Consider the following 25,251-nt stretch of genomic DNA (forward strand, 5'->3'; position numbering starts at 1 on the left):
CTCGGGACGAAGTGGCCGGGGAGAGGAAAGTCTGGGCTTCCCTGCTTAGGCTGCCGCCCCCGCGACCCGACCTCGGATAAGCGGAAGAAGATGGATGGATGCATGGCATTATCATAGATCAGACCTGGGCAAATAAAGGCCCGGGGGCCACATGCGGCCCGTTAAGCTTTTCAATCTGGCCCACCAGACATTCCCAGATAATTTTTTTAGATCTTTAAGCTGGAAAGTGTAGCTGCCATTATGATGTGCAGTGACGTTTTCTAATGACCGCATGTCTTCAACTATAGAAAGTATTTCAATGGTTGGAATCTGCGCTTTTGCATGATATACTAGTTATTATGGTAATCTAATTAGTTACTATGGTAATCTAATAGTTACTATGGTCATCTAAGTCACAGCAGCTCAGACGAGGCACCAAGCAGTGTGGGTGGGGAGCGTTTCCACAGTGTTTCCAGAGTGTCAGCCTGAAATGTGGTTGTCAGGCAGACGCAGAAATAGATTTTTACAACAAAGTTCTAAAGCTTAGTGATTATCAGATATATCAGATTGTACGTTTTTGTTTTGTTTTTTTACCCTTCGCGTTCCTATTTTGCTGTGTTTGTTGCATTTTTGTGTGTGTTTCGCTTGATAGTAAAATATGTGGATAGAGAGGGGTTGTGACGTTCATATGTTGTCAATATTCAGTGTTTTATCCTTCATAGTTAATATTGTAAATCCCAAAAAATTTTTATTTTCATGTACATTCTGGGCGTCTCATTCAGTATGAAAATGTAAAATTGCATTCCCTTTTTTTAAGGCTGTCTGTCAAAGTTTTTAGCATTCAATCAGAGATTATTGTGAGGTTTTGTATTAGTGTTCCTAAAATTAGATATACCGGCCCCCAGACAATTTTTTTTCCTCTAAATTTGGCCCCCCCAAGTCAAAATAATTGCCCAGGCCTGTCATAGATGATAAACTAAACTACAAACTACGTATAAATCACATAAAAAACAAAGTTAAAAAAGACTGCAATATCAAAATAGGACAAGATACACACTGACAAATACCAATTATATTTATTGTACCCAATGTTTGTTGAAGCATACATTGCTGAATGCATAACAGTCTTAGACATACATATGAAACAATCACAAAACAATATTCATATTCCAAAGAGCGTAATAATATAATATAATTGGTTATCAACGCCCAACAAATGAGTCACTAATTTACACATTTTTTAAATAAATGATCTTGTATAAAACACAACTGCTTAAATGATGTATTAAGTAAATAATAATATGCTTCCAGAAGAAAAACTATCTAAAATATTGAATCTATACAAGGTAGAATCATTTTACAGAGATTGTGTTGCACACACAACAATGATGTCACACATGTTATATGTTAGAAAGTTAAAGTTTTGACAGTTTATTTCAAATCCTGCATCTTCATTTGCTGCTGCTGTTCTCACCAGCACACTTGTGTTTCTTACACTGGTACTTATAAGAGAATCTTTCACCACACACACTGCAACTCAACACTTTCTCACCTGTGTGTGTTCTCATGTGTACTACGAAGTTTCTCTGGCGACCAAAGGTTTTGTTGCATATTGTGCACGTATATGTTTTTTCACCAGTGTGTATTCTCATGTGTACCACAAGGCTTCTAGGGTGACAAAAACTTTTGTCGCAGATTGAACATGAATATGTTTTTTCTCCACTGTGTGTTCTCGTGTGTTCTTTCAATTGTTGACTGGTTACAAAATCTTTACCACAGATTGTACAGATAAAAGGTTTTTCTCCGGTGTGTATTCTCATGTGTACTTTCAACTCACCACTTTGTATGAAACCTTTACCACAGACTGAACATGAAAAACATTTATCTCCAGTGTGTGTTCTCATGTGTCTTTTTAAATTGCGACTTTGTGTAATACCTTTACCACAGACTGGACAGATGAAAGGTTTTTCGCCAGTGTGTATTTTTGTGTGCATGATCAAATTGGCCTTGACAGAGAATCTTTTACTGCAAAATGAACACATGAATGGTTTGTCTCCAGTGTGTGTTCTCATGTGTACTTTCAAATCCTGTCTTTGTACAAAATCTTTGCAACAGACCGAACATGAAAAGGGTTTTTCTCCAGTGTGTATTCTCGTGTGTATTTTCAAATTGTGACTTTGTTTGAAACCTTTGCCGCAGAATGAGCACGAAAACGGTTTTTCACCGGTGTGTGTTCTCATGTGCGTTTTCAAATGTTGTCTCTGAGTATAATCTTTACCGCAGAGTGAACAACAAAAAGGTTTTTCTCCAGTGTGTTTTCTCATGTGTACTTTCAGACGACAATGGTATTTAAAGGTTTTGTCGCAGTGAGAGCATGCGAAGTGTGTGTTGTCAGTGTGACATGTCTTATCATCTTTAGAGTCTTCATCATCAGTGTCAGGAGAGTGTGACGTTGTGTCCTCACTATCTGATAGTGGAGCTAAGAGCTTGTCTGCTTGTGATCCTCCACAGTGGTCTCCATCAGCTTCTGTTGTCATGTGTTGAGTTGAGCTGCTGCTTGGAGGCTCCGCCTCTCTCCTCTCCTCACTCTCCTCAATGACCTCATCATCTTCACTCTTCACAATGACAGTCAATGGCAACTCCTCCAACCATTCAGGGTGCTCTCCCTCCTGACTGATGCTGTGTTCCTCCTCTTCCTCTTTGAAATGGGAGGTATGTGGGTCCTCCTGTTCCTTTTTATAGTGCGGGATCTGTGGCTCCTCTTGCTCCATCCTTGAGCGCCACTCCTGTTGCTCAGGGAGAAGGTGCTGTTCATAGACGTCTGCAGGACAAGACGACAAACACATGAGGCATTCAGTATGTTCACAAGATTTTTGATATGGAAAAATATATCGATTTTACCACTGTAGCATTGTCCATTTTTTAGGCAGGAAAATTAATACAATTTTGATTTCAATTATGGCTTCTCTTATAAAAAATATAATACTCTAAAACAAAATTATTAATGGACCACGCACATTCTTGAGTTTGTGACAGTGAACCAGATTATTTTGTATTAGTTTATTTGAACAGGCACAAGGCACATTCATCAACATTGCTGTAAATGCGCAAGTTTTAGCTACAAAGCTAGTTTCCAATCATAGTCCCTGGGCAAGATGTAGATATACAATATACAATTAAAACAACAATCATTAAGAGCCTACTTAAAATAGTGTAACAATCGATTAATAGTGTTTTTCAAGTGAAGTGAAAACCCTTTCAGGTGACTACCTCTTGAAGCTCGTCGAGAGAATGCCAAGAATGTGAAAAACAGTAATCAGAGCAAGGGGTGGCTATTTTGAAGAAACTGGAATATAAAACATGTTTTCAGTTGTTTCACCTTTTTTCATCAAGTACATAACTCCACATTCATAGTTTTGATGCCTTCAGTGACAATCTACAACGTAAATAGTCATGAAAATAAAGAAAACTCATTGAATGAGAAGGTGTGTCCAAACTTTTGGCCTGTACTGTATATAATGTAACAGACACCTTCATAACAATATGTAATATGTACAATATACACACTGCAAGTGTATATATAATGTAGTAACAGACACTTTCATAACAATATGTAATATGTACAATATACACACTGCAAGTATATATATAATGTAGTAACAGACACCTTCATAACAATATGTAATATGTACAATATACACACTGCAAGTATATATATATAATGTAGTAACAGACACCTTCATAACAATATGTAATATGTACAATATACACACTGCAAGTATATATATAATGTAGTAACAGACACTTTCATAACAATATGTAATATGTACATTATACACACTGCAAGTATATATATAATGTAGTAACAGACACCTTCATAACAATATGTAATATGTACAATATACACACTGCAAGTATATTTATAATGTAGTAACAGACACCTTCATAACAATATGTAATATGTACAATATACACACTGCAAGTGTATATATAATGTAGTAACAGACACATTAATAACAATATGTAATATGTACAATATACACACTGCAAGTATATACATAATGTAGTAACAGACACCTCCATAACAATATGTAATATGTACAATATACACACTGCAAGTATATATATAATGTAGTAACAGATACCTTCATAACAATATGTAATATGTACAATATACACACTGCAAGTATATATATAATGTAGTAACAGACACCTTCATAACAATATGTAATATGTACATTATACACACTGCAAGTATGTACTGTATATAATGTAGTAACAGACACCTTCATAACAATATGTAATATGTACAATATACACACTGCAACTATATATATAATGTAGTAACAGATACCTTCATAACAATATGTAATATGTACAATATATACACTGCAAGTATATATATAATGTAGTAATAGACACCTTCATAACAATATGTAATATGTACAATATACACACTGCAAGTATATATATAATGTAGTAACATACACCTTCATAACAATATGTAATATGTACATTATACACACTGCAAGTATGTACTGTATATAATGTAGTAACAGACACCTTCATAACAATATGTAATATGTACAATATACACACTGCAAGTATATATATATATATATATATAAAATGTAGTAACAGACACTTTCATAACAATATGTAATATGTACAATATACACACTGCAAGTATATATATAATGTAGTAACAGACACCTTCATAACAATATGTAATATGTACAATATACACACTGCAAGTATATATATATAATGTAGTAACAGACACCTTCATAACAATATGTAATATGTACAATATACACACTGCAAGTATATATATAATGTAGTAACAGACACTTTCATAACAATATGTAATATGTACATTATACACACTGCAAGTATATATATAATGTAGTAACAGACACCTTCATAACAATATGTAATATGTACAATATACACACTGCAAGTATATACAGTATATAATGTAGTAACAGACACCTTCATAGCAATATGTAATATGCACAATCAGGGGCGCCGAAAAGGGGGGGTAAAGGAGACGGATTCTAGGGGCCCATGATGGAGGGGGGCCCAGAGAGGCCCCTAATGATGATGAAATTATAATACAGAAAAAATAATGACACTGTGTTGGGGGCCCTGTAAAGATTCTTTTTATGGGGCCCAAAATCCCTAGCGGCGCCCCTGTGCACAATATACACACTGCTAGTATATATATAATGTAGTAACAGACACCTTCATAACAATATGTGATATGTACCGTATTTTCCGCACCATAAGCCGCCCTGGGTTAAAATCCGCGCCTTCAATGAACGGCATATTTCAAAACTTTGTCCACCTATAAGCCGCCCCGTGTTATAAGCCGCATCTAACTGCGCTAAAGGAATGTCAAAAAAACAGTCGGATAGGTCAGTCAAACTTTAATAATATATTAAAAACCAGCGTGATGTGGGCGCGCATGGAGTCGTATATCAACATGGACGGAGCTGCGTGAAAAAAGCCACCCGGCCTCTTCGCGTAAACTTACCTTAACCACTCGCTCATCTTTTCTTCATCCATCCATCCCTTCGAGTTAGCTTTTATGATGACGCCGGCTGGAAAGGTCTCTTTTGGCAAGGTCTTCCTTTTGAATATCACCATGGGTGGAAGTTTCTGGCCATTAGCATGGCAAGCTAGAACCACAGTGAAGGATGACTTCTCATTCCCTGTGGTGCGAATATTCACCGTACGTGCTCCCGTTGTATCCACAGTGCGGTTCACAGGAATATCAAAAGTCAGTGGAACCTCGTCCATGTTGATAATGTTCTCTGGCCGGATCTTTTTTTCAGCTATCTTGTTTTTACAATATGCACGGAAAGTAGCCAGCTTTTCTTGAAAGTCTTTAGGCAGTTGCTGTGAAATAGTAGTCCGTGTGCGGATGGAGAGATTGCGTCTTTTCATGAACCGGAAACCTGTCGCTTAGTAGGAGCCATTTTGTGGTCTTTACAGATGTAAACACACAAAGGAAATGAAACGTAATATCCGCGCGCTTCTTCTTCTTCTACCGGGGCGGGTGGTTGCTTACAGTAGAAGAAGAAGCGCTTCCTGTTCTATGGGGGCGGGTGCTTACCTTGGCGGTTGCTTGCGTAGAAGAAGAAGCACTTCCTCTTCTACGGGGAAAAAAGATGGCGGCTGTTTACCGTAGTTGCGAGACCGAAACTTTATGAAAATGAATCTTAATATTAATCCATATATAAAGCGCACCGGGTTATAAGCCGCACTGTCAGCTTTTGAGTAAATTTGTGGTTTTTAGGTGCGGCTAATAGTGCGGAAAATACGGTACAATATACACACTGCAAGTATATATATAATGTAGTAACAGACACTTTCATAACAATATGTAATATGTACAATATACACACTCCAAGTATATATACAATGTAGTAATAGACACCTTCATAACAATATGTAATATGTACAATATACACACTGCAAGTATATATATAATGTAGTAATAGACACCTTCATAACAATATGTAATATGTACAATATACACACTGCAAGTATATATATAATGTAGTAACAGACACCTTCATAACAATATGTAATATGTACAATATACACACTGCAAGTATATATATAATGTAGTAACAGACACCTTCATAACAATATGTAATATGTACAATATACACACTGCAAGTATATATATAATGTAGTAACAGACACCTTCATAACAATATGTAATATGTTCAATATTTACTGTATTTTGATCATTTTAATCAATGCCTTGACTGATTTCTTCAGTGCATTGACTTCCGTTTCCATGGCAACACACTCCCAACTTCTGACAACAAATGTGTGATCCTACTTCTGGAATCAAATGCGTGTTGCGTGTTCTAATCATGGCAGAAACCACACACCGTTTGGCCTGTCGCTACCTGCCCGTTGCCTCCGGGGTCCAAAGAGCCAAAAGGACCCGATAAGACTCATTCAGCTTGACGGCATCCCTTAAACTAGCGAGTTCTGGAATTACTGCCACGACAGGCACTAACCACCTGGCGGCCACAGCTCCTATCGACAATAGCGGTACAGAACATGGTCCGCTCAGACTCAATGTCTCACGCCTCCCTCGTGGCATGTTCAAAGTTCTTCCAGGAGGTGGGAATTGAAACTCTCTTTAGACTCAGCAAACCCTCACAAGTTGTTTGGGCCTGCCAGGTCTGACCAGCATCCTCGCCCAACCATTGGAGCTAGCTCACCACCAGGTGGTGATTGCTAGAAAGCGCCGCCCCTCTCCTCACTTGAATGTCCAAAACGTGAGGCCGCAAATCTGGTTAAACAACCACAAAACCGCGCAGAGATGATCCTGATGAGAGTGCGCAAGCGTGATCATATCACACCTATCATCAAACCACTCCACTGGCTCCCTATTGCATCCCAGACCCAATTCAAGATGAACCTGCTAACACATCAATGCATATATAGCAACGCCCACTCCTACTTCAAGGACCTAGTTTCCCCTCAACCTCCTACCCGCAACCTCCGCTCCTCAAACACCAACCTCCTCAAACCCATTAGGACAAACCTACAAAGCCGCCGGGCTTTCTGCTCGACCGCACCCGAACTCTAGAACGCTCTCCCCGACCATCTTAGAGCACCGCAGTCGGCTTAGTGGCCACATGCGTGGACAGCACCTTTTACCTCTTATTTCCAAAACTGTGTACATTTCTGAATTGGGGTCTTATGGCCACTTATACTGCCATCTGGTGGTGTCAGAAGAGTATAACATACAATGGAATTTTGGGGGGAAAAGTGTAAAAATAAGAATTAGCATGTCACTAAACATGAAGTACACGTTTGTGTACTTATGGACTAAGTACATCATATCGAAAGATGAGTCTTAGTTTTTATTCTAATTAGGGTCCAATAAACCCAAATGGCAAAGAGGAATAAAAAAAAGCATGTAAACAAACAGCTTGGGCTTTTAGAGGTTAAGAAAGGACTCAAAACCCACCTATTTAGCATAGCTTTTATCTTAATTTCTCTGCCTTCTTGTTTTTAAATGCACTGCTTGCCTATCTGTTTTATCCGGTGCTTTCATTTGTATCTATGTTTCTATGCTTTATCTAGTGTTTTTCATGTTTTTATTTATATTAAAATTTTCTATTTTATATTGCCTTCTGCCCGAATGCAGCTGAGATAGGCTCCAGCACCCCCTGCGACTTTAAAAAAGGGACAAGCAGTAGAAAATGGATGGACATTCTTACTTTCTATTTTTATTTTTTACCTATTATTTTCTTTGTAGCACTTTGAGATTTTAACAAATGTAAAGTGCGTTACAAATGTAATTCAGCATTATTATTATTATTATTACAAAATCGATCATCCAACTGCGCCCTTGGGTGTCCTGGTGCCGAGAGCACATATGGACACCCTTATGTTTGAACATGGTGTTTGTTATGGACAATCACGGGTTCAGATCTGGGCGGACGTTTTTCCCCAATCAAGCCTCTCCAAGTTTCGTTGCCAATGTGAGCGTTGAAGTCACCCAGTGGAAACAGGGGATCACCCGAGAAAGCAATCTCCAGTACTTCATTTAGGGACTCCAAAAAGGGTTGGCACTCTTAACTTAACCCTCTACGGCAGGGGTGTCAAACTCAAATACAGAGTGGGCCAAAATGTAAAACTGAACAAAGCCGCGGACCAAGGTTGAACAAATTAACCTTTTAATAGGGACCCAAACAAGTTTTGCATTGAATATTGAACAAGCAAGGCTTATATAACTTTATAGTGACATGCAAAATCGAGTTTCAAATAATAATAATAATAATTAAAAAATATCAATGGCATATCAAATACATTTTAAATAAAAATGTAATGCCTATTTTCTATTTGCAACCTTCTGAGGTAAATATCAACATTAACTTTTTCCACAGGCTAATAAATTTGAAAATAATATAACAATGAATAAACCAACCATTTAGGACTTTAAACTGCTCAGTTTGCAACACACTGATCTAATCTGATGTGCCCAAGCCAGATACCTGCCATCTTTTCTTGGATGCTAGTTCATTAATGTCGGGGCTCAGGCTTTGAGCTGAGGCAACCTTCATTATCGAACGAAGGTGTTCATCAGTCATTATATCTCGTAGTCCGCCCGGACCACAGTCTTGAGGGCGTGCCTTAAAGGCACTGCCTTTAACGTCGACTACAAGCTGTCGTCACGTCTGCTTTTCATCCATTCTAACAACGTGCCGGCCCGATCACACAATATATGCAGGCGTCTGTATGCACAAACAACAGCGATACAGGTTACACTGAGGGTGCCCGTATAAACAACTTTTACACTGTTAGAAATATACGCCACACTGTGTGAACCCAAACCAAACAAGAATGACAAACACATTTTGGGAGAACATCCGCACCGTAACACAACATAAACACACCAGAACAAATACCCAGAACCCTTTGTAGCACTAACTCTTCCGGGACGCTACAAAATACACCCCCGCTACCACCAACCCCCCCCACCACACACACACACATACACACACACACGCACACACCTTGTAGCGTCTCGGAAGAGTTAGTGCTGCAAAGGGTTCTGGGTATTTGTTCTGTTGCGTTTATGTTGTGTTACGGTGCGGATGTTCTCCCGAAATGTGTTTATCATTCTTGTTTGGTGTGGGTTCACAGTGTGGCGTATATTTCTAACAGTGTAAAAGTTGTTTATATTGGCACCCTCAGTGTAACCTGTATCGCATGTCGATTAAGTATGCTTTTCATTCACTTGTGTGTGTGTGTGTGCAGAACCCGCACATGTTATGTGACTGGGTCAGCACTTGTTGGACTGGATGAAAAGCGGATGTGACTATTATTGGGAGGGGCAGTGAAATTGGGAGTCTTCCGGGAGGGTTGGTAAGTATGAGAATTAGCGTGAATGAGGCGTTACCGCGGCACCGCCGCTGTATATAATCGGCGGGCCAGCTCCAGTGTTAATTTGATATCCCCTCAAGGGCCAAGTGAAATTACACGGCGGGCCAAATTTGGCCCGCGGGCCAGAGTTTGACACCCATGCTCTACGGGGTTAAACTCCAAAATGCAGACTCTGAGCCGCCAGACAACAAGAATTGCCACTGTCGCTTCTCACTGCTTGCAACGCCAGAGTGGAAGAGAGTCCAGCCCCTCGACAAGACTGGTTCCAGAGCCCTTGCTGTGCATTGAAGTGAGTCCGACTAAACCAGTTGGAACTTCTCCACCTCGTGCACCAGCTCAGACTCCTCCCTGCCCAGCGAGGTAACGTTCTACATCCAAGACCTACCTTTTATAGCCGAGGGTTGGACCGCCAAGGGCCCTGCCTTCGGTCGCCACCCAGCTCACAAAGCAACCATATAACCCTTCCTAAGCGTGGTGAGTCCATTGGAGGGGAGGACACCTACTCAATGGCCTAGTAACCTACTCAGTGGCCTAGTGGTTAGAGTGTCCACCCTGAGATCGGTAGGTTGTGAGCAACGTTCCCTCTAAGGTGCGCGCCTGCGCAATTGCGCACTGCTCAAGCGTCCTCTGCGCACAGCAAATATATGCCGCGCACCAAATCAAATCCCATCTGAATTCTAAACAAAATAAACACATTTATTCCGTATAATTTTGCAATGTAACTGAGTGACAGTGACAACAAGCGGCCCTAACGATGTTCGTCAACACCGTTCAATTATTGTAACGTCTATCGAGATGCTTCGAGGACAGGAATTATATCGATCACTTTATTGAGCAAAACTGTTTATATTCGGCCATAACCACACCAAAAACATGAGCAAAAAACTTCTCTCTCGAAAAACTAGTCATTTTCTGCCGTGCAAACCAGGCCAAAAGCAACTTGTCATCTGTCACCAACACACATACCACTAAGCCACTGGTGCGTTTATGGCCACACAAAAAGTCGGACAACTCAAACACCACACAAACTTACACTATGACTCCTCAGTCATATGTGTGCTTATTCTACTGTCATTTATTATTAATGTTAATTTATTGATATTAATCATGGAATGCTGTTACTAGAAATTTACAGGAATGCACACTTCATTCTATGCTTACATTTCATTGTGCAACATGAGGATGTTTAAGGGCAACTAAATGTGATCCCTGAAAGGGGTACAAAGGATTTCCAAAGCAGCACCCCCACCCAGACATATTGTACAACACTAATCCATAGCTTATGAAAAAAAGATTTCTTTTATTTTCATTACAAGCGGGCCAAATCACTAATATTAGAAACTAATCTCATGACAATGACTCCTCCATACTTGCCAACCCTCCCGAATTTTCCGGGAGACTCCCGAAATTCAGCACCTCTCCCGAAAACCTCCCGGGACAAATATTCTCCCGAAAATCTCCCGATTTTCAGCCAGAGCTGGAAGCCACGCCCCCTCCAGCTCCATGCGGACCTGAGTGAGGACAACAGGGTGACAAGAACTAAATCATCCAGACTAGAGATAAATTGTATTATTATGTTTATTTTACCTAAAAATAAATATATTTATTAATTACATTTTTTTTACTATATTTTGCTAAAAACATCAAAATTAATCGTATTTTTATTTGTATTTTTTCGTGACTCCTTATTACATCCAGCCATAGAATTATACATTAAAATAAACATATTTGAAATAATTGATTTTAAATGATCATAATAATTTATTTAAAATGACCATATTTAATTATTAAAATAATTGCTTGTTTATCAACAACTTTAACATTTTATTCATTACATTTTGAAACTCTCAGAAGCCAAGTTATGTTATATTCCTTAATATTTATTTATGCAAGTTTGAAGTATCAATTATCTAAACACAGTTTTGTTTGCATATTGTCAGGATGTAGATATATATATATATATAATATGTATGAAATACTTGACTTGGTGAATTCTAGCTGTCAATATACTCCTCCCCTCTTAACCACGCCCCGCCCCCGACCACGCCCCCAACCCCCACCTCCCGAAATCGGAGGTCTCAAGGTTGGCAAGTATGCCATACTTGCCAACCTTGAGACCTCCGATTTCGGGAGGTGGGGGCAGGGGCGGGAGCGTGGTTAAGAGGGGAGGAGTATATTTACAGCTAGAATTCACCAAGTCAAGTATTTCATATATATATATATATATATATATATATATATATATATATATATATATATATATAAGAAATACTTGACTTTCAGTGAATTCTAGCTATAAATAAATATATATCCATCCATCCATCCATTTTCTACCGCTTATTCCCTTTGGGGTCGCGGGGGGCGCTGGAGCCTATCTCAGCTACAATCGGTATATATATATATATATATATATATATATATATATATATATATATACACACATATATAGCTATAGATATATATATATATATATATATATATATAAGAAATACTTGACTTTCAGTGAATTCTAGCTATAAATATATATTTATTTTATTATATATATGTATATATATATATATATATATATATATATAAATAAAATAAATACTTGAATTTCAGTGTTCATTTATTTACACATATACACACACATAACACTCATCTACTCATTGTTGAGTTAAGGGTTGAATTGTCCATCCTTGTTCTATTCTCTGTCACTATTTTTCTAACCAAGCTGAACACCCTCTCTGATGATGCATTGCTGTGTGGCATGCACAAAAGTGCTTTCATCAAATGCACTAGATGGCAGTATTGTCCTGTTTAAGAGTGTCACAACATTGCTGTTTACGGCAGACGAACTGCTTTACGGTAGACGAAATGACTGCTGTTGTTGTGTGTTGTTGCCGTGCTGGGAGGACGTTAATGAAACTGCCTAACAATAAACCCACATAAGAAACCAAGAACTCGCCCTCGATCATTCTACAGTTATAACGTGATTCGGCAGGCACGTTGTTTATATTGTGGGAAAGCGGACTCAGGTCTGCATGGAGCTGGAGGGGGCGTGACCTCCAGGTCCGCCTGAATTTCGGGAGAAAATTTGTCCCGGGAGGTTTTCGGGAGAGGCGCTGAATTTCGGAAGGGTTGGCAAGTATGGACTCCTCTCATTTGAGTGTTATTATAAAAGATTGGTTTGAGACAGGTGTGCTTCTGGTATTGCCACGTGTGATGTTGCGCACATGTGCTCCACTGAATGCTCAGGGAGTTTTTGTGTTTGCTCACACACATGAACAATTAGAGGGAACATTAGTTGTGAGTTCCAACCCCGGCCCGAGTCATACCGAAGACTTCAAAAATGGGAGCCATTACCTCCCTGCTTGGCACTCAGCATCAAGGGTTGGAATTGGGGGTTAAATCACCAAAAATGATTCCCGGGCGCGGCCACCGCTGCTGCTCACTGCTCCCCTCCCCTCCCAAGGGTTGAACAAGGGGATGGGTCAAATGCAGACCTAGTGTGTGTGACTAACATTGGTACTTTAACTTACATACAACATATTTAAGAATGGCGGCGATAAATAAATATGACGTTAGTAAAGATGTGAGAGTAAGAAGTAAACAAACCTGTTCTGTGTGACACAACTTGATGTTTCTTGAAAACAGCGTCCAGTAGTTGATTGTTCTCCTCTTTTGTTGGACAAAGTTCCTCCTCGTACTCTGCTATCGTTCTTTCGCACATTTTCACACAATCACAACACTTTACACTTGATCTCTGCTTAGTGATGTGTGTTGATCACTAATTGTGTGTTCTTAATCCGCGCGTAGTTGTACGAATGTGTCGCGTCTCTGTTAGCAGCTAACAAGCTAAGCTAGCTAACGTGCTAAGACGCGTCAAAAAGGCGCTCAGACTAATGTATCCGGATACAAACAATTATTGACGATGTTTACTCTATTATACGACATATATGTGCACATGTATGCACTGATTAAACATACAGAACTATAACGCCCACGTTTAGGCCTTCTCCTCCAAACGCCATCTTGCTTCCCCCTCCGTATTCTTTTTCTTTCTATTTCCAGCAGACTAGTAGAAGATCTTAGTCGGGTAGAACAAGTTCTTAACGGGGTTTCCTCCTTCTGTCCTACGGCCCACACTACATTCTACAGGCCGGTAAGAAGCTTTCAAGTCATGGCTGCAAACTGCCAGCAAGAAGACGAAGTATTGCAGCTGCTTGCTCGTTTCTCTCGCGAGATCTGACAAAACTGCGTGTGAACACAACAAAGACGAGGAAAAGTAAAATGGCCGTTTGATGGAAAAGACGTTATTGTGATTATTATTATAGTGTTGTTTTCTTAACCAGCACGTGTATGTACACGCATTTGCTTTTTAAAAGAGTAAACTTTAATTATCGTTAATAATTGTTTGGGTCCGGATACATTAGTCTATGAGTGCGCGTTGCTGATTCCCGTGCTAATTAGCTTAGCTTGTTAGCTGCTAACAAAAAAGACGCGGAAGTGATCAAAACACATCCCTAAGCAGAGATCAAGTGTGAGTGTAAAGTGTTGTGATTGTGTGAAAATGTGCGAAAGAACGATAGCAGAGTACGAGGAGGAACTGTGTCCAATAAAAGAGGAGAAGGAGCGACAACATCAACTACTGGACGCTGTTTTCAAGGAACATCAAGTTGTGTTACACAGAACAGGTTTGTTTACTTAAAGTTAAAGTACCAATGATTGTCACACACACACACACGAGGTGTGGCGAAATTATTCTCTGCATTTGACCCATCACCCTTGATCACCCCCTGGGAGGTGAGGGGAGCAGTGAGCAGCAGCGGTAGCCGCGCCAGAGAATCATTTTTGGTGATTTAACCCCCAATTCCAACCCTTGATGCTGAGTGCCAAGCAGGGAGGTAATGGGTCCCATTTTTATAGTTTTTGGTATAACTCGGTCGGGGTTTGAACTCACAACCTACCGATCTCCTTAACCCAGTGTTTTTCAACCACTAGTGTGCCGTGGAAAATTATGCAACGTCCCACTAACCACTAGGCCACTGAGTACTTCTCACTCTCACATGTTTACTAACGTCATATTTAATTAATACCACTATTCTTAAATAGATTGTCTATATTAGGACAATGAATTGACTTGTCCAGGGTGTGCCCCGCCTTCCGCCCGATTGTAGCTGAGATAGGCTCCAGCGCCCCCGCGACCCCAAAGGGAATAAGCGGTAGAAAATGGATGGATGGAAGGACAATGAATTGCCATGTGAGGATGATGCACTGCTTTGTTTTTACATTGTTCATGAAAACAAGACAGTTTCAGACACACAGTATTTATGAGAGGTTTATGTTCCTCTCAGTGTGTAACAATGTGTATCAACATGTTTACACAAAACTCACACAGTCACCAAATATATTTTACATTGTAATCAATTTAAATAAGCGTTAAATGGCTAATTTCCGGGCTTCACGGTGGCAGAGGGGTTAGTGCATCTGCCTCACAATACGAAGGTCCTGAGTAGTCTTGGGTTCAATCCCAGGCTCGGGATCTTTCTGTGTGGAGTTTGCATGTTCTCCCCGTGACTGCGTGGGTTCCCTCCGGGTACTCCGGCTTCCTCCCACCTCCAAAGACATGCACCTGGGGATAGGTTGATTGGCAACACTAAATTGGCCCTAGTGTGTGAATGTGAGTGTGAATGTTGTCTGTCTGTCTGTGTTGGCCCTGCGATGAGGTGGCGACTTGTCCAGGGTGTACCCCGCCTTCCGCCCGATTGTAGCTGAGATAGGCTCCAGCGCCCCCCGCGACCCCGAAGGGAATAAGCGGTAGAAAATGGATGGATGGATGGATGGCTAATTTCCCTTCCGGAGTCTGACCGACATGCATCAATAAGTGAAAGTACACATTTATTGTCAATCATCTTTCAATAAACAAAGTAGTCAACAGTTGATGTATGAAAAGAACATAAAGGTGACTGACTTTCCTTCAGCGTGTCATAGATGGTCTCCAAGTGAATGTGGGAGTTGTGCTCTAAAGAGGAATTGTTAATGGAGATACTCCATAAAAACACCACATAGTAAAACGTGTTTTGGGAAGAGTTCCTTATGGCCCAGCCAACAAAATGACCATAAAAGAAAGTATTTTGTGTCAAGCAAAAACATAGTATGAATGGTTATAAGTATCTTTGGAGTTAGTATTGTTTTAGTTTGTTTATATTTAAGTTATGGTTATGCCTAAGTCATTATGGTTAAGGTTAGACGTAAGGTTTAGGTGTAATAGGCTGACATGTATCCAGAAAATATTGGTTACACACTTCCTACGAGTGAGTGTAAAGTTAAGAATGCTTCAATCAATGTGGCTCATCCTTTAGAAAAACTTTTCAAATCCCCTCCTAAAAGTTCCAAACCTGTTTGTTTTTACTCACTGTCCCGCTTTTGAAGTAATTTTAGTGGCTGGAACAATAAGTAGTACTTTCCATGTTTTATTGGTTGTTTAGCCACACACATTAAACACAGCACACACAAGAACCCAAATAGTCTCATTGTGTTAACAATGTCAGTCAAAGATTACTTTGATTCTTGCTTAATCTTTATTTACATATGTACCCAACAGACGTCCAGCAGCCCCCCCTCATTAAAGAGGAAGAGGAGGAAGTGTGGATCACTCAGGAGGAAGAGTGTCTTCTAGGGCAGGAGGAGGCTGATCTCACCAAGTTTCCACTGACTGTTGTCTCTGTGAAGACTGAAGAGCATGAAGACAAACCACCTGAGTCCTCACAGCTTCATCACAGTCCAAGTAAGCACATATCATTTTATTCTCAGGGCATTCAGTCCATCACAACTGGACTGTTCACTTTGTCTTAGAAGACGTTTGGCCTCTCATCCAAGTAGGCTTCATCATAGACTTCAAGTCTTACATCTAATAATTTGAACTTAAGGCCTTAGAATGTCTTAAATTGTATCGAAATCTCATAAAACAAATCTTAAATCATCCTTAAAAGGTCTAAAAAATTATGTTAAAATAAATACATAAACTAATTAGCTGTGCAGCCAGGTCAGAATTTCTGGAGCATTACGAGTGTGCGGTGCTGTGTATGTTACAGCAGAGTTTAGCTAGAAGCGGATATTACGAAAGCCCACAGCAAAGCAGAGTTACTTGTGTAAGATGGTAAGTACAAGTTCAACCATTTGTGGCTGTAGAACAAATAATTTCATGCGTGATTGAAGCCAGTGAACAGAAACGGTTAACATTTGTTCAAATCATCATGGAGGACAGCGTTTGTAAACATCGTGCTGACGTTTTGGTGAATTTACTGAGGAATTTCTGAAACTGAACCAATACAAAAATAATGTTATTGTAAAGTAGTAACACTGAAACAGACACTTGTGAACGTGCTAGCGTATTAGCTAATGCTGATGATGAATTACATTGTGATAGCACCTACAAATATGCATGAAAACACTCCTACAGACAACAAACATGTTTGAGTTTGAGTTTATTTCGAACATGTTCAAAAAGGAGTAGGAAGAAGCAGAGCTTCTTTAATCCTCCCCCTTCTCTTTTACATAACAGTTGCTAAAACTTTTGTTCACTTCCTGCACTCAATTTATTCACAATATACTCCATAAGTATCGTATTTTTCGGAGTATAAGTCGCACCGGAGTATAAGTCGCACCTGCCAAAAATGCATAATAAAGAAGGAAAAAAACATATATAAATCGCACTGGAAAAAAACTGCGACTTATAGTCCGAAACATACGGTAATCACAATACTCATGTGACAGCTGAGCGAGTAGGAATTATTTTATCTATATTGTTACACTTACCAACATTGTTTGGAGAGATGAATGAAGAAACCATTGATGAAAAAAAGCTATTGACAACTCGTAGACGGAAGATAATTGAGATACTTTCTGTTCAAGGCTGACAACAAGCTATCCATACACTTAGGTAAAACGGAATCCATCCTGTTTGGGTCCCAAATCAACCTTAAGAAAGTCAGTGACTTTACTACTAAAGTGGGTGACATTGTTATCACCAGGAAAGATGAGGTCACCTACCTAGGTTCCATTCTAGAGGCTAATCTTTCCTGTGATAAAAAGGCAACCAAAGTAATCAGAAAGGTCAACCAACGAACGAGATTTCTCTACAGAATCTCCTCTCTGGTCAACAAAAGCACCATGAAGATTCTTGCGGGAACTCTCATTCAACCCTTTTTTGACTACGCATGCACCTCCTGGTACCCTAGCACCTCCAAAACCCTCAAATCTAAACTCCAAACATCCCAGAACAAGCTAGTTAGATTACTTCTAGACCTCCACCCCAGATCACACCTCACTCCTACCCACTTCTCCAAAGTGGGCTGGTTCAGGGTGGAGGACAGAGTAAAACAACTTGCACTGAGCCTAGTCTATAAAATCCGCTACACCTCCCTGATACCGAAGTACATGTCAAACTACTTTCAGAACGTAAATGACTGCCATAACCACAACACCAGGGGGAGCTCCACAAACCATGTTAAACCCAGATTCCGATCTAACAAAGGTCTTAACTCATTCTCTTTCTATGCCACATCAATATGGAATGCACTCCGACAGGTGTAAAAGAAAGTGCATCTCTACCCTCCTTCAAAACCGCACTAAAAAAAACACCTCCAGGCAACTACAACCCTAGACTAACACCCTCCCCCCACCACATCCCACCTCCCCGGATTGTAATTAATTAATCAAATGTAAATAATCAAATGTATATACTTGTTCTTATGCTTTCTGAGCTCACTATGTTCACTACTCGCTGTACATATCCTACCAAGTCAGACCTACACCGTTACAATGTCCATTTCTCAGATGATATTATTGTTGATGACTGAAGTGCTGATATCAACCAAATCTGACCCCCCGTCCCAACCCCCTCCACATTCCACCCCCCGTAAATGATTCAATGTATATTAGGGATGTCCCGATCCGATATTTGGATCGGATCGGCTGCCGATATTTGCCAAAAATTGCGTATCGGCAAGGCATGGGAAAATGCCGATCCAGATCCAGTTTTAAAAAAACTCCGGTCCGTGTTTTCCAACGCACCGATTTAAATAATACATTCCACTTTTCTGCTGCTCTGTAATTTCCGTTCCGCATTTTCCAGCACACCTTCAACACATCCACAGGTCTGTGGATTCTCACGCAGTTGCTTTTAGCTGCTGGCATTACACGACAGGCTCTTCTCACTCTTTCCTGTATCTCCCTCTCACAGACAGCAAGCGCACCTTCTTACACACGTCACATACTGTCACGTCATACGTCACATACTGTCACGTCATACGTCACATACTGTCACGTCATACGTCACATACTGTCACGACACACGTCACATACTGTCACGTCATACGTCACATACGTATACGTCCTCTCCCAGCAGAGACGTAGCAGCATGGCTAACATTAGCTGTGATGCTAGCGCAGCCGTGCGAGCAACGCTCCCTCCAAGGTGCTCGCCTGTGCAATTGCACACTGTTTAAGCGTCGTCTGCGCATAGCAAATCTATGCCACGCACAAAATCAAATAAAAAAATAAGCGCATAACAATTTTCGACACACGGACACGACAGAGGAAACAGTTTTCGTTATCATTGTTCAAATATTGTGACGTCTGTCGAGACGCTTATCTCCATTCGGTGCCACACATCCACACCATCAAAATACCCAGGCAAAAATTTCCACATCAACACCATATGAAAAAATGTGTGATTTTTTTAGTTGTGATTTCCTTCTCTGCATGAAAGTTTAAAAGTAGCATATATTAATGCAGTATGAAGAAGAATGTTTTAATGTAGACATGCAAGCCTTGAAAGAAAATTTTGAAAATCAAGACTACGTTTCCTGCAAATGGGTGCATTTCTACCCTATATTTTAACTTTAGATTTATTCTCATATCAAACTCTTTTAGCTGTCTTTTTGACACTTACATCCGGCGCCCCCCTCCACACCCTGGATTATAAATAATGTAAATAATTCAATGTGATTATGTTGTGTGATGACTGTATTATGATGATAGTATATATCTGATAGTATATATCTGTATCATGAATCAATTTAAGTGGACCCCGACAAGTTGAAAAACGTATTCGGGTGTTACCATTTAGTGGTCAATTGTACGGAATATGTACTTCACTGTGCAACCTACTAATAAAAGTCTCAATCAATCAATCAAAACACATAGAATCATCATACTGCTGTGATTATATGCATCAAGTGTTCATTCAAGGCTAAGGCAAAATATCGAGATATATATTGTGTATCGCAATATGGCCTTAAAATATCGCAATATTAAAAAAAGGCCATATCGCCCAGCCCTAGTTCAATGATGCCATTTCTGTTTGTCATGTATAATTTTGTCTATTTTGTGTTTATCCTTGAATAAACAGGTCAGTTTCTTGTTATTCAAACTCCCCTAATTCAGCTGGCTAGTTGTTATCAAGAGTACTAAAACCCTTTTCAACATGATTCTGACAACTAAGTAGGCTAAATAACTTTAAACTTTAATACATGCTCGGGTAGGCCAGTATCGGTCAGTATTGGTATCGGTCAGTATCGGTATCGGATCGGAAATGCAAAAACAATATCGGTATTGGATCGGAAGTGCAAAAACCTGGATCGGGACATCCCTAATGTATATACTCTGATGATTAACTTGTGTGATGACTGTATTATGCTGATAGTATATATTTGTACCATGAATTGATTAACGTGGACCCCCGACTTAAACAAGTTGAAAAACTTATTGGGGTGTTACCATTTAGTGGTCAATTTTACGGAATATATACTGTACTGTGCAATCTACTAATAAAAGTTTCAATCAATCAATCAAAGCGAAAAGGAAATACACTTTCAATCCACAACACCTGCAGTTAGCAAACTCGACCACAAGATGGCGCCATAGCACAACCAAGAATATGGAATACAGAGCTATACTGGGGGGAAAACACAGACACAGTAAACTACAAAATCTTTTATCCAAATTTATACATCAATAACTGACATTAAAAGCTATACAGGTTGTCAGCTTGTAATCAGTTTGTGTTTGGGTGAGGACCCTGAAAGCAAGGAAAATATGCGGATGTCATCTTTTCATGCTAAAGTAATAACTTGTTTATTAGCAATATATTTCCAAGCAGTTGACTGAAAGCAGGTGAAAATGTATTCAAGGTGAAATACATACCAGATACAAAATGAGCTAATCAAATGTGAAAGTTATTTGTTTGCAATCCAAAATGGCCATCGTTCTTCTTACACAATTGTTGTATCTGTGCTCACTGTTTTTACCAACCTTGTGCAGACGATCGTACTGTAGATGTTTTTTCTCTGTTGGCTAAAACAGCCCAAAACACTGCAAAAATCAACCATTGAGTTTTATCAGAGATGCTGACAGTTTCTTTCACAGACAATATCTTGTTGTGCTTTACTACACCTTAGCTTACTTCTCATTTGTTGTCGTGAAAGGACACTTTGCAACATGAAGCCATTGGTATTCGATAAAACGTCTGAACAATGACCTTGCCAAGATTTTTTTTTTATTAAGGGTTGCACATCTTTCTCCAATGTGAAAGAGCAGGGAATTAATTCATTCTGGGCCTCTGATATTCCTTCATGTCTTTCTACTTTCTTGTCATTATGGAGGGGGCTGCACGATTAAGGCCAAAATAATATTCACAAATATATGTTTTAACAATATTGAAATTACGATTATTCATTTTAGGGTAAAACAGTGTTGGGGGGTGAACACAATAATAGATTTTAATAAAATTGTCTAATGAAAAGGCTAAATAAACGTTATCAATATGCAAAACCCAAAACCAGTGAAGTTGGCACGTTGTGTAAATGGTAAATAAAAACAGAATACAATGATTTGCAAATCCTTTTCAACTTATATTCAATTGAATAGACTGCAAAGACAAGATATTTAATGTTTACACTGAGAAACTTAATTTTTTTTGCAAATAATCATTAACTTAGAATTTAATGGCAGCAACACATTGCAAAAAAGTTGGCACAGGGGCATTTTTATCACTGTGTTACATGGCCTTTCCTTTTAACAACACTCAGTAAACGTTTGGGAACTGAGGAGACCAATTTTTGAAGCTTTTCAGGTGGAATTCTTTCCCATTCTTGCTTGATGTACAGCTTAAGTTGTTCAACAGTCCGGGGGTCTTCGTTGTGCTATTTTAGGCTTCATAATGCGCCACACATTTTCAATGAGAGACAGGTCTGGCGTGCCATGATGGTACAGCATCTAGCACCCTCTACAATCTGTATAAACAGCGTCCCAGCCCAGCCTCTTGTTATATGCATCTTCTGCTTGCACACGTGAAGTGACAGCAAGGCATACTTGGTCAACAGCCACACAGGTTACACTGACGGTGGCCATATAAAACAACTTTAACACTCTTACTAATAATGCGCCACACTTTGAACCAAAACCAAACAAGAATGACAAACACTTTTCGGGAGAACATCTGCACCTTAACACAACATAAACACAACAGAACAAATACCCAGAATCCCATGCAGCCCTGACTCTTCCGGGCTACATTATACACCCCTGCTACCACCAAACACCCCCCCTCCCCACCCTCTGTGTGTCAGTTGAGGTGGGCGGGGTTTGGTAGCGGGGCGTGTAGAATGTAGCCCAAAAGAGTTAGGGCTGCATGGGATTCTGGGTATTTGTTCTGTTGTGTTTATGTTGTGTTATGGTGCAGATGTTCTCCCGAAATGTGTTTGTCATTTTTGTTTGGTGTGGGTTCACAGTGTGGCGCATTATTAGTAAGAGTGTTAAAGTTGTTTTATATGGCCACCGTCAGTGTGACCTGTGTGGTTGTTGACCAAGTATGCCTTGCTGTCACTTACGTGAGCAAGCAGAAGCCCCATACAACGTGTGGCTGGGCCGGCACGCTGGTTGTAGTGGGCGCTAAATGCTGTACCATCACGGCACGTTCAAGAGAATAGTTGCCCTGAAATTCGTAGTCTGCCGGAAAAATCGGGAGGGTTGATAAGTATGACGCTATCAAGCGCCATTCATATAAAACCTGCGGGCCGTTCAATTCACATATTAACGTGTGGGCCGCGTGTCTGAGACCCTTGGTTTATACATAGCACAAAGCAAAAAAAAACTTTGTATGCAGTGTTATTTCATTTTAAATTTCAAAAGATTTGTGTGGCTCCCATTGTTTTCTTTAATTTGTGAAACTGGTCAAAATGGCTCTTTGACTGGTGAAGGTTGCCGACCCCTGGTCCAGCCCTAGAAGATGTTCAATACTACAGTAGTTGGATCGATATTTTGTATTATCAAAAATCTTTTCTCCTTCTTTGTTTACAAACTCAGAAATAAGTCTTCTTTAGTACATGTCAACGTATAGTGAAACATGTTTATCCTCTTGTGTCCTGCAGACGTCTGTGAAAAGCATCTTCTCTCTGAGCAACAGGAGTGGAGCTTCGGAATGGAGCGAGAGGAGCCACATTCCCCCCAAATTAAAGTGGAAGATGAGACGCCACAGATCCCGCACTTTAAAAAGGAAGAGGACGACCCATTGATCCCCCATTTTAAAGAGGAAGATGGACCTCCAGAGCCTCCTCACATTAAAGAGAATGAGGAACACAACATCAGCCAGGAGGGAGAGCATCTTGAATGGTTGGAGGAGTTCCCAGTGATTGGTGTCATTGTGAAGAGTGAAGATGATGAGGTCAAAAGTGAGAGTGAGGTGAAGAGAGAGGCGGAGCCTCCAAACAGACACATGACAACAGCAGCTGATGGAGACCACTGTGGAGGATCACAAGCAGACAAGCTCTTAGCTCCACTATCAGATAGTGAGGACACAACGTCACACTCTCCTGACACTGATGATGAAGACTCTAAAGATGATAAGACATGTCACACTGACAACACACACCTGAGGTGTTCCCACTGTGACAAAACGTTCAAACGCCCCAGTGGTCTTAAAAGACACATAAGAACACACACTGGAGAAAAACCTTTTTCCTGCTCAGAATGTGGTAAAGGTTTTGCCCGAAATTATCTGTTAATAGAACACATGAAAATACACACGGGAGAAAAACCTTTTTCTTGTTCACTTTGCGGTAAATATTTTATACAAAGTCACTATTTGAAAGTACACATGAGAATACACTCCGGAGAAAAGCCTTTTTCTTGTTCAGTCTGCGGTAAAGATTTTATACAAAGTCCCAATTTGAAAGTACACATGAGAACACACACTGGCGAAAAACCTTTTACCTGTTCAGTCTGTGGTAAAGGTTTTGTACAGAAACAGAATTTGAAAAGACACTTGAGAATACACACTGGAGAAAAACCTTTTCTGTGCTCAGTGTGTGGTAAAAGTTTTGCACGAAAACTTTGGTTGCAAGAACACATGAGAACGCACACCGGAGAAAAACCTTTTCGTTGTTTGATCTGTGGAAAATGTTTTACACAAAGTCACGATTTGAAAATACACATGCGAATGCATACTGGAGAAACCCCTTTTACCTGTACAATCTGTTGTAAAGGGTTTGTACGAAGTCAATATTTGAAGGTACACATGAGAATACACACTGGTGAAAAACCATACTCCTGTTCAAGCTGTGACACAAGCTTTTGTGATCAAAGACACCTTGTGAAGCACATGAGAACACATACTGATGGAAACTCTTTTAACTGTTCAATTTGCGGTCGAACTTTCACAGCAAGTCACAATTTGAAAAGACACATGAGAACACACACAGGAGAGAAAGTGTTGAGTTGCAGTGTGTGTGGTGAAAGATTCTCCTATAAGTACCAGTGTAAGAAACACAAGTGTGCTGGTGAGAACAGCAGCAGCAAATGAAGATGCAGGAGTTGAAATAAACTTGTCATGACTTGGTCCTGGGGTTTAGTTTTTCTAGAAGGCAACGGAAAGTTGGCTCGGGCGAGACGGGAATGTGAGAGCATATTTATTTAAACTTTTCAAAAAAAAGTACAAACGAAAAGCGAGCACTGTGGCGGAGAAACAACTTGGCTATGAAAACAAATACTTGCACAAAGGCAGAAACTATGAACAACAAAAAAAACACTAACTGTGGCATTAATAAACAAAACTTACTTGGCATGGACAAAAGGAGCAGCGTGAACGATGGACATGACAAAAGTGTCAGAAATGTGCAGGGCATAAATGTGGGGATGTCACCAGAAAGACAAACTGAAAACAATGAACTTAAATACTACAGACATGATTAACGAAAGCAGGTGCGAGACTCAAAACGTGAAACAGGTGCGTGACGTGACAGGTGAAAACTAATGGGTTGCTATGGTGACAAACAAGAGTGCACAATGAGTCCAAACGTGGAACAGG

The 25,251-nt window shown here is 39.9% G+C and overlaps 2 protein-coding genes across 2 annotated transcripts in view; one reads left to right on the plus strand and one right to left on the minus strand.

The window, feature by feature from the left end:
• LOC133623949 (uncharacterized) overlaps positions 1–24,973 on the plus strand; it is a 64,371-nt gene extending 39,398 nt beyond the window's left edge. The window contains exons 8-10 of the mRNA XM_072916117.1: positions 14,417–14,579; positions 16,490–16,672; positions 23,318–24,973. Coding sequence (XP_072772218.1) covers positions 14,417–14,579; positions 16,490–16,672; positions 23,318–24,747 — 1,776 coding nt within the window. The 3' untranslated portion in view covers positions 24,748–24,973. The remainder of the gene's footprint in view (positions 1–14,416; positions 14,580–16,489; positions 16,673–23,317) is intronic.
• Positions 1,040–14,160, minus strand: LOC133623994 (uncharacterized). Its single transcript, XM_061987564.2, has 2 exons — positions 13,501–14,160; positions 1,040–2,800 (listed from the first exon to the last, which is right to left on the minus strand). The coding sequence occupies exons 1-2, from the start codon at positions 13,613–13,615 to the stop codon at positions 1,431–1,433; spliced, it is 1,485 nt and encodes a 494-aa protein (XP_061843548.2). The 5' UTR covers positions 13,616–14,160; the 3' UTR covers positions 1,040–1,430.
• Positions 24,974–25,251: the final 278 nt, after the last annotated feature.

Source organism: Nerophis lumbriciformis, linkage group LG26 (assembly GCF_033978685.3).
Source record: "Nerophis lumbriciformis linkage group LG26, RoL_Nlum_v2.1, whole genome shotgun sequence".
NCBI classification, from domain to species: domain Eukaryota; kingdom Metazoa; phylum Chordata; class Actinopteri; order Syngnathiformes; family Syngnathidae; genus Nerophis; species Nerophis lumbriciformis.